The sequence below is a fragment of the Elaeis guineensis genome, chromosome 6 (assembly GCF_000442705.2).
Source record: "Elaeis guineensis isolate ETL-2024a chromosome 6, EG11, whole genome shotgun sequence".
Taxonomy (NCBI): Eukaryota; Viridiplantae; Streptophyta; class Magnoliopsida; order Arecales; family Arecaceae; genus Elaeis; species Elaeis guineensis.
The window spans coordinates 127,152,360-127,162,065 of NC_025998.2; the positions used below are offsets into that span (position 1 = coordinate 127,152,360).

A 9,706-nucleotide genomic window follows, 5' to 3' on the forward strand; every position below is an offset into this window, starting at 1 on the left:
CTATTTTTGATAAGTTCAAAATGGAAGTTTATACATAATTCTAGGTTTAAGAGGTGTCCAAATGTTGCAATGTCAACCTCCTGTAGTTGAGCTTGGTTGAGCTGCAATAATTGAGGACAAAACATGAGCTGGTGCAGTGAGAGTTGTCATGATTCTAAATTTTATGCAAGGATTTGGATAATTTGTGTTTGATAGGCTCAACTTGAGATTGTAATGGTTTGCCAATTGGACCCCTTTATACTTATAAGGTAATACTAATGTCGGACAAAAGAAGAAAGAGAGAAAAGAAGACGGCAGAAGAGAAGAGGACAAGGTAAAAAGATAGGGCAATTCAATATTCTATATTTTTAAATCTTAATAATGCAAATTGTATTTTCAGTTAATATAGCAATAATTTTATATAGATAATCTCAAAGTATAATAAAAATAAAATACTAAAATTCACATAAAATTCTAATTTTAAACTCTACAAAATTGTAGTTCCAGAGTTCATATAAAAATTTTAAAAAAATAATTTTTAAATAAAATATATTTTTAAAACTTTTTATTTCATAAGTATACCGAGATTTCTTATTAAATGATCCTCCTCAAACACAAATTATTTTTTCTTCTTTGATAAGAAACATTCTGAGTAATTTGAACCCTTTTTATCATCTCATGGATGCATCTAGAATGCAAGACAAATGTTATAAAGATGCTTCTCCCATCCCAGTTTCTTTAAAAAATAATTAGAAAAGAAAGAAAGAAAAGATTACCATGATAGAACATTCAGTAAAAATAGAAGAAAAATTAAAGTTTATGAGAAGAGTTAAAATAAATACTTTGAATGACCTTTGCCCTTTCATGATAATGCCAAGTGGGTTTTGCATAAAAAATCCATTTATTTAGTCAAGGATTATAAAGAACTATGAATCAATCGACAACAATGGAAGAAGAAGAATTATAAAAAAAAATGTCATGCAAGACCCTATAAGGTATATAAGGGCAGGACTCATGCAATTATGCATGCAATGGACAGTGAATGCATGAATGACTTCATGCAGGCTTTTGCATTTAAGTTTTGTACATACCCATACATAAACAAGAGCTCAGGCTTATTTTTGCATCTGCAGGATAGCTATACATTCTCTTCTATAGGTCCTTCACTTAATGGTCCGGACTTGAGATTATCTTGGCTTGCTTATTAAGTGCCATTCATGTCTAGTGACCAAGAAAACCATGTTTGTTCCAAGATTGGTTTGAAATGGACTGGAGGATCAATGGATGCGCATGCTCTGTCTGAACTTTTTTCTGTTGACTCTACATTGTTAAAACATGATCTGGCCAAAAGTACAGGTTGGGCACATGCCTTGCACTCCTTAAATAGGGGGCTCCATATGTGGCTGGCTTGTTTTCTTTATTTTATCTTCTTGGATGTTTCATAAGTCCCCTGGAAAAGGCTTTCTGCTTGGTTTATGTTCTTTTGCTTGCTGAAATGGTTCCATCCAAGCTGGGCCCCTAATGTTTTTTAAGCTAGATTTGCTGTTTTTCATTGCCATCTAAGAATCTAAGAGAGATTGACATGTTGGTGGATGTGAGATCGTTATGTCACTACTAGAATTCTACCCAACTTCTGAAACTATTATGGATATGATTCAAGATATAGCTCAGGTTGAGAAAAGAGGTGAGCAAAAATTATGTATCAATAACCATAACCAATAATACTCTCAACTACTAGCATTTGTCTTTTTGACAGAATTCATGAAATGTGCTGTATTTCAGATCATTTAAAGCTTCCCTTTGTTAATTCCAGCTAAATTCTGATCTTATCAATTAAATACTTGCCACAGCAATCTTTTTTCCTTTTTTTTTTTTTCTCTCTTGAGAAAAAGTACCAATGCATCTTGCTAGTAAACTTATAATTGATGACAGATTTATGGTTAGAGATGACCTTGGAGTAAGCCACTTGACACTTACCAAGTGTAAAACCTTAGTGAAAGCTGTAGGGAGCACATCGCATACTGCATTAATAATTAAGGGACAAGATCCAGTGATGTTCTTGCTGTCTTGAATCACGCATTGTGGCTCAGTAACCAAACATCCAACTGATTTAAAAGATGTTCTTCAATACCACTGGGTAGAGACTGGTGGTGGGACCCTTTCCTGTCTGCTTCATTGACTAGCACCACCCACAGAGACTACAAGATCAGATGTTCCCACTTCAGTTGGAGATATTGTCAGGAGTTTTCTTCCTGATGAGAACCAAATGCTGGGTTGCAATTAATTTTTCCTGCCTTGTTTTTTAAGTTGATATTATTGCCACTGCTTTTAGCTAGGCTATGCAGGAATGGTGATGGAAAGAGGGAACCAAAGATAGATGGAAGAGGCAAAGAGCTCTGCCATACATATCAAGGGAAAATAACTAGTAACAGCTGGAAAGACTTTGGCTTTCATTGGCCATTCATAAGATTGCATGGTATAAACCTTCTCAATCCATGAGTGGAAGCTCAGCAGATGCCAATAGATGGCCACTTTGATCATGAAGACTTTTGCTTCATGCTGTCCCTGGATCTTCACCAGCACTCACATAAAGCCATCACTTTCACAGCTTAAAAAGAGACTGGAGACACTCTTAATGCCTTCTTTAGCTTTCAAAAACAATAACATCCCTTCCATTGCTAAATTATTCATCAGCTTTAGTTACATACTTCTATATATATTTAACAAGGCTAAAGATGTAGATATATAAAATATACAAACAACTTATATGAAACATAACTATAAATTAAAAATAGAAGTATAAATTATTTATTAATTTCTAGGTCAGGTAACATCAGGTTCAAGATCAACCCTAAATTCTCACTTTTTCCCCAGCGGTCGCAGTTTTTGCGACCCCCTGCGATTCGCCGCCATTTCTGGCTGCATTGATTTTGGAAGCCAGCCACATCGTCAAGCGTGCCAGAGGCAAATCCTGCCGTCGGATCAGAGGCAGGATACGTGTCAAGCAAGATCTGCATCCTCGAGCGCAGGAGCCTGCGAGATGCGCCCGTCTATGACAGGTCTGGAAATTTCCCGGCGAAGGCAGGAATCTATCGAGTTCCAATCCCCTTTCCCTTCTCGCTCTTGCTTTCGCTCTCGCTCTCTAATGGCAAGCGCGGCGTCGGCTCCTTCGAGAGCCGAAGTGCTCTCCTTGTTCCGATCCCTCCTCCGAACGGCCACCAAGTTCACCGACTACAACGTGAGAGAGTACGTCAGGAGGAGAACGATCGATGGCTTCCGAGAGAACTGGGGGCTATCGGATCCCTCCTCGATTGCTTCGGCCTTCGCCGACGGGAGGAACCAACTTGAGGTCGCGAAGAGACAGGTGGTAGTGTACTCTCTCTACGCTCCGAAGATCAAGAACGTGATGGAGATCAGGAGCGGATGAGGTATCTGACCGAAAGGTATCAACTTTCTATGTAGGGTTTAGTGATTCCGATGGTAAAAACGTGTGTTTTTTTCTTAATTTTTAGTTGCGGTTTTTGCTAATTCTTGGGTGGATTTTTCTATCTTTGTTTTAAAAAATTGGTGATAGTAAATAGACAGAATTATTTTCCTTATTGATGTTATGATAATGGATTGAGGGATATCGAGTTGATGGAATCGTGAAATTTATCTGAATAATATTTCTACTCTATGGTATTGCATTGTTATTTATTGAACTTTATGGTGACTTTTTAATAGCATGGTTGAAGAAATTAGGGAATATGCGACTTACTAGGCCACGAATTTTTGCCTTGTATGTGTCAAAATGCTGGTCTTGATGTTGATATGAATAACTGTGTCATCTCATGCCAGGAAAGTTAGTACAGAATTATATGTCAGAGGATTCCCCCTCTTCCCAAATAAAATTTCCTGCCCAGGTCGTTGGTTTTGATTTGCTATGAATCATTTTGAGCAACTTAATTGGTTTATCCCATGCTCAAGGGGGTCTGAACTGCTTGCAAAAATCTTACAACATACAGATATTACTTAAACTTCATATTGTAATGATGTCTATGAAATTAGCTACATTACTTCTGTTTATCATATCTTCTATAGATGCTAATCTTCTCAATTTTATGAATTTTAACTTTTGTTCTTGTTGTTCCAAAATCTTTTGGTCATTCTCTAGGCTGAAACATAGGGTTGTAGGATGACCATGAAGAAAGTTCCTTGCTCATGTAATTACAGCTATTGAAGTGCAACTACAGAATGAGGCTTTTATAAGCTGAACTAAGCTATTGAAGTGCCTATACATTCTTTGACATCTTTCTGATTTTATAATTGGAAATAATTCAGTTTTAGATAGGATGTGATTGCCATCAATTGAAGCCTTTGCAATTAGTTAGATGAACTAAGGATTGATAATATTTGGCTGTTTTAATGTTTATGCTAATCCTTGCTTACCAACTAGGTATGCTTTATCTTCCTTAACTTTTGCATTGGCTGGAGAATTATTCCATATTTGATACGAAGGGGACAAAAGTTCGTGATAGACCAGGACAAGGAATTTGGTCTTCTTTTATTTCATTTCTGTGATTTGACATTAATTATTTCTGAAGCAAGCTCATTTGTAAGAGGGGATGCTTCTTGATGCTTTAAGGTAGTTTAGGCCTGCAGTTGAAGATCAGTAACAGCATATTAGTTGTTCTCTGTGGAGACCGGAAATAGGTTCCTTCTTCAGTCTCATGTTAGTGGCTGTATTCTTTTTGGTCCAAACTATGTCATGTTGGAGTTGATTCAGAGGGAAGTCATTTGTATATCTAGGAGAATAACCATGAAGCAAGTTCTTCTGGGTCAATATTTTCATATTATCAATCTTTTATCTGTGGTCTGTGAGGGATGGAACTGAAATCTGCATAATAGTTTTCCATAGTGGGGTAATGTTGTTTGAAGGAAAATATGATGGACTTTGGATGCACAGAAGTCCATGTAATGGAATAAAAATGCAAAAGTGGAATCTTATCCTTGTTTAGCATGAAATGGAGAAGAGGATAGAAAAATTAGGATAGCCAATTTTAAAACAGTTGGAAGAGACATCTTGAAATTTGACAGAATTTATACAAACTGTGGATCTGCCAATGCTCAACGTGAAATTTCATCTCTGTGAAGATCCTTTCTACAGAAAATGAATTTCTTGGAAGGACTTTCTTAAATCATTGTTGCAAGAGAGAATGAAGTGGGCTTCATTGGTTATAGAAGGCAAATCTTGAAATAGGAATGACAGCAAGTACATATCAATCCAGCTTTAGATGGCTTATTCATTCTAAAATCACAGCATATGGAAGGATATGGAAATGAAATTTTATGAGTAGGGAAACTCTCTGATTAGTTTTTACTAGCTACCTTTATAAGGATAGGACTAGGGAAACTACTGGTAGATTACCTAGATACCTCTGCCACGAATGTCAAGCGTCAAAGCAATTGAAAGCATCTGATGGCTTAATTGCCAAAAATTCAAAATTAAGCACTTCAGGACAACACCAATACAAGCTATATACACAACCAAAGTGTTCTATTCAACCTTACATTTTTAAACTAACTTTGTGTTTCATGTTATTTGCATTAAAACTAAAGAACTTGCAACTCATTACAAGTGCCCCTGTAGTTTAGATTAATATTATTTGGACTTAAAATATTTGGGAGTGAAGCGCCGTTACTTGCATAATTGCTAGAAAGGAGATGTCAATATACCAGGTTGATCTAAGCATGATGCCCAAGTACGAAGTGCTTGTCTTGCCAAATTGTTACACCCTTTGGATGCTAAGAATTAAATGTCATAACAAGCTAGGTTTAAGCTTCATGTACTAAAGTCCTTGTGGCAGTAGTTTCTTCTTGTATTTGTGATGATAGTATTTTCTTACTTTTTAGTCTATGTTTAGTGAGGAACAATCATTTTATGCATTAATTTATGGTGAATTCTTTGGTACGAGTACATGTAACTTAGATCTGAGGATGCCCTAATAGGAAGACCCCCTAGTTTTGGGAGGTGAAAAAGGAGATTGAGAAAACATAGATGAAGCTATGGAAAGAAGTTGAGAAAAACTAATTGTGATGATGTAGCCTTTTTTTGGTACAATGATGATGGAGCCTTTGATTGGAAGGAATGTGAAAAATTATTATGCCCACTTCACAGAGCTGGGAGAAAGTTTATTATCTGTTTTGGTCTTTGTCGAGCACAATGAAGCCTTCTTCTCTTGCTTTAGAATTTTGCAGTTGCTGTCATCTTCATTGTCCTTTTTGACTTCGATTATGTAATAAAAGGAATGCAGGAATATTAACAAAGGGCAGTTATATTAAGTCATTTTACAATAGATAAATATTACCATTTATTGTGAGTTTTTCTGTGGTATTGCTTGGAGGAGTTCAGCTCTCAAATGTGAAAAAGCTATATATGCGTATTTAGAAACATAGACTGCAATATGATTGCTGCTAAATGCTGTGGGCTGTTCCACATCTTTTGAATGAGGATCCAACTTGGCCTGAGTATGTTTGCAGCTTTGTATTGAGGGAGGTTTTGGATGTTGATTGAGGACTGAATCTGGCCATTTTGCCATATCAGGTGAAAAATCATTTGTAGGAAGGTTTATAGCGCCTTGAATGTTGGGAATGGAGCAGGGGATTTCATGAGGTGAAATGATGAACCAAAGGACTGTTGATTCCTCTGAAGGCCTCAAATCTCGCATGTTTTGCTTGAAGTTGAACTTTCCGCGGGAGCTCTTAATGTTTTTAGTATGTCAGCATGTTTAACTTAAGCAGTAGTATAGAACTATTTTGCTTCCTCTGCGCACATCCAATCATGGACCAAGTCTTCCTTTGGAGAGAGGGGAGGAGGGGGGGGGGGGGGGTGGAGGGGGAAAAGAAAAGAATAGGAAAAGGGAAAAAGCAACATGCCTTGGTTTTTAATTGAAGGCATCATTTCTTTCCAAGAAAATGGACCAAAAAGAAAGCGAAAACACCCCACTGAAACTATCTGTTGACATAGAATGTAGCAACAGATGCAGCTTAGTTTTCATTCTCTCCTTCCTTTCCATGTTATTTGTATGATTAGATATGCAATATAGCAACATGTTCTCTTTCATCTGCTATATATTATAGCGGTTTCAGAGCAGTCTTACAGCAAATAATTGGTCGTGCAGGTTTGCCGTCGGGATGGATTTGGTTCTCATTTCTCATTCCAATTCCTCATTTTTCCGAATCAAACTTAAAGGGTGCTTTATACCAGCAGAAATAAGAGATGAGGCTGTCTCAACTGGTGAAGCGTATGCTATATATATGAAGAGAGAGACCTCAACTGAAAATTGTAACTTTAAAGTGTTCAAAGTATCTTAGACGTTGTGATTATGAATTTAAAGATTTTTTAGACTTTGTAACGGCTTCTCTTAATTCTCGTGAAACCATTGAGCAGAGTAGTCATCCCGTTGGTTTTGCTGGGACTTTTCAGTCTTATTAACTGCTCGAAATTCTGAAATATCAACTTCTAAGTATTTTTTGAGTAAGACATCAACTTCTAAGAATAAAGGGCTGCTGGTTGCCCATCATGTTCCAGTTCCTGTGAAATGAATGCATCGCAGGGCAGGTAAGCTGTGCTGGAAGGGGAGAACGAAGTCCTGCCAGTATTATTTTGTCCCACATGTTTTTGTTTGCTCTTTTGTATTTTCCCTATTGCTGTTCCAAAGGGTAAAATTTGTCATCAATTAATCATTGATGATATTTAATTGTTGGATAATCGTTAAAGGCAACAAATTGGTGGCTGGATAATATGTTCACTGTCTGTCTATGGCATACTTTTACCTGGATTATGCTGTTGTATCCCTCAAATTAGAGAGAAAAATAAATAAAACTCACTGAATCATTGACTTGGTACCATATCAATAACATTACAGTGCACAATAACCATTTTTGTTAGCTGTTTTGCCATACATTATGCTCTAAGCGTACACATGTGCAATAACATTCATATGGTGATCTGGTGCTATTAAGTTCCAGCTCTGTTGGTTGCCGGTTGCTATAGCTTTTTTGATCTAGGTGAAGACATTCTAGAGGTTAGGCATTTATATTGCCATAGTTATTCAAAGATCTCGTGGTTAATTTCTCTGTACCTATCTGCTCCTATTCTGGATTTTAGCTTTCAAAATTATGATACATGATTAGGACCTTTTTGTATTTTGCTGTGAGCTGAAAGATTCAAAGTGGCCAAACTTCCAATGTCAAAAAAGATCTCATAATGGTCAGAGGCAAATTAATCTATGACCGTTAGAACCATCCAGCTTTTCCTCTCAAATATACCACAAAATTCTGACTAAATAAAAGGAAGCAGGAGAATAAACATATAAAGGGAAGGGAGCTGCATCCCATAAATGAGCTAGAAGTGAAAGAATGGTAGGCTGCATCACAACACACAAGAATAGCGCATAAAAGCATTTATTTGACGACGGTTAGAGAGGTGGCATCGTCGGCAGGACAAGGCCGGCCCCACCAAAAAGGTCATGCATTGAGTTACTCTGCCACCTTCCAAATTAATGAACTCACGAGCTTCTCTGAGCCCAAAAGGACCCCATGTTGGAGGGAGAGGCAAAAAAAAAAAAAAAAAAAAAAAAAAAAGCTTTAGATCGAGGTAAAACATCCTCCATTGTAAATTCTTTCCAATAACTAAAACAGTGACATCAATAGTATCTTATCCGCCTTGGATGAACAAGAAAGCAAGAAAGTTTCGGTTCTCCAAGAAACATATCAAGAAAAATGGAAAGAAAGAACAAGAAAGGATGAAATGCCAACCTATATAACTACGTATGAACGAACCATTAGAAGAACATGGAGGGATCTCCCTCAGTTGTGAAGAGGGTTGGGACCGGTGGGGACGAGCCGCTTCTCGACGCCGTATCTTGGATCGATCTCCTCCGCAAGTGGTGGTGGCGGTGGCTGAGGAGGGGGCTGGAGTTGGCCTCGTGGGAATGGAAGGCACCAAGAATTAGGTGGCTGATGGTGCATGGAGAGAGAATTCTCGTGAGAATGGTGATGATGGTGGCTGCGGTGGTGGCGGAGACGGTGGTGGTTGCAGGGGTGGCCCAAGAAGGCTTTACATGGCAGCGAGGCCTCCGAAAGCCGGATGCATAAGGTTGCGGAGAGGAAGATAGAAATCAAGAAGATAGCCCGGAGAATGGATATGGTGTTCATGGTAGTGGCAGAAGAGGAGGAAGAGATCTTCATGGCTAGGAGTGGGAGAGCTGCAAGAAAGAGGAGGAGAAGTGGGGAAAAGGAGGAAAGAAGGAGAGAGGGAGATGGTGAGGTTTAAACACTTAGGCAAGAAATCCATGAAGAGAGAGGCTCTTAGTAAATGGCAAGAGGCAAGTAACAAAAATGGGTGTGTGTCCAAACAAGAGTAGCACACTTGGGTGATAGATTTGGCTGGACATTATGGTGTGAGTCCTAGATAGCATGTAATGTTGTGGAGTGCTTATGTCCTTGATCATACGGCTCATACCGTGTGTGATGATGTCACGGGACTCATGGGATGCAGTGAGGTGGTCGTGTTTGAATGCCTTGGCCATTATTATGGGAAGCCGGTGCCAATTCTAGCAGGGTCAAAGGGACCATCAGAAAGGTACATGGATAACAGCCACTACTGGACACCATATCGGTCGTGTTTAGGTTACGGAGGGACATAGGAACAGCGAGGTCTAGAGGGGCCACTTGTATCTGAGTT

At 38.2% G+C, this 9,706-nt stretch overlaps 1 protein-coding gene across 2 annotated transcripts; it reads left to right on the forward strand.

Moving 5' to 3' along the window:
- The first annotated feature begins 2,925 nt into the window (after positions 1-2,925).
- Positions 2,926-7,499, forward strand: LOC109505979 (uncharacterized). 2 transcript variants are annotated; one of them, XM_073259793.1, is made up of 2 exons: positions 2,926-3,407; positions 7,140-7,499. In XM_073259793.1, exon 1 carries the CDS (start codon positions 3,020-3,022, stop codon positions 3,404-3,406), a length of 387 nt encoding a protein of 128 aa, XP_073115894.1. In that variant the 5' UTR covers positions 2,926-3,019; the 3' UTR covers position 3,407; positions 7,140-7,499. The 2 variants fall into 2 exon arrangements, with proteins under 2 accessions (XP_073115894.1, XP_019706747.1); XM_019851188.2 differs by having other exon boundaries at positions 3,005-3,422; positions 7,140-7,397.
- Positions 7,500-9,706: the final 2,207 nt, after the last annotated feature.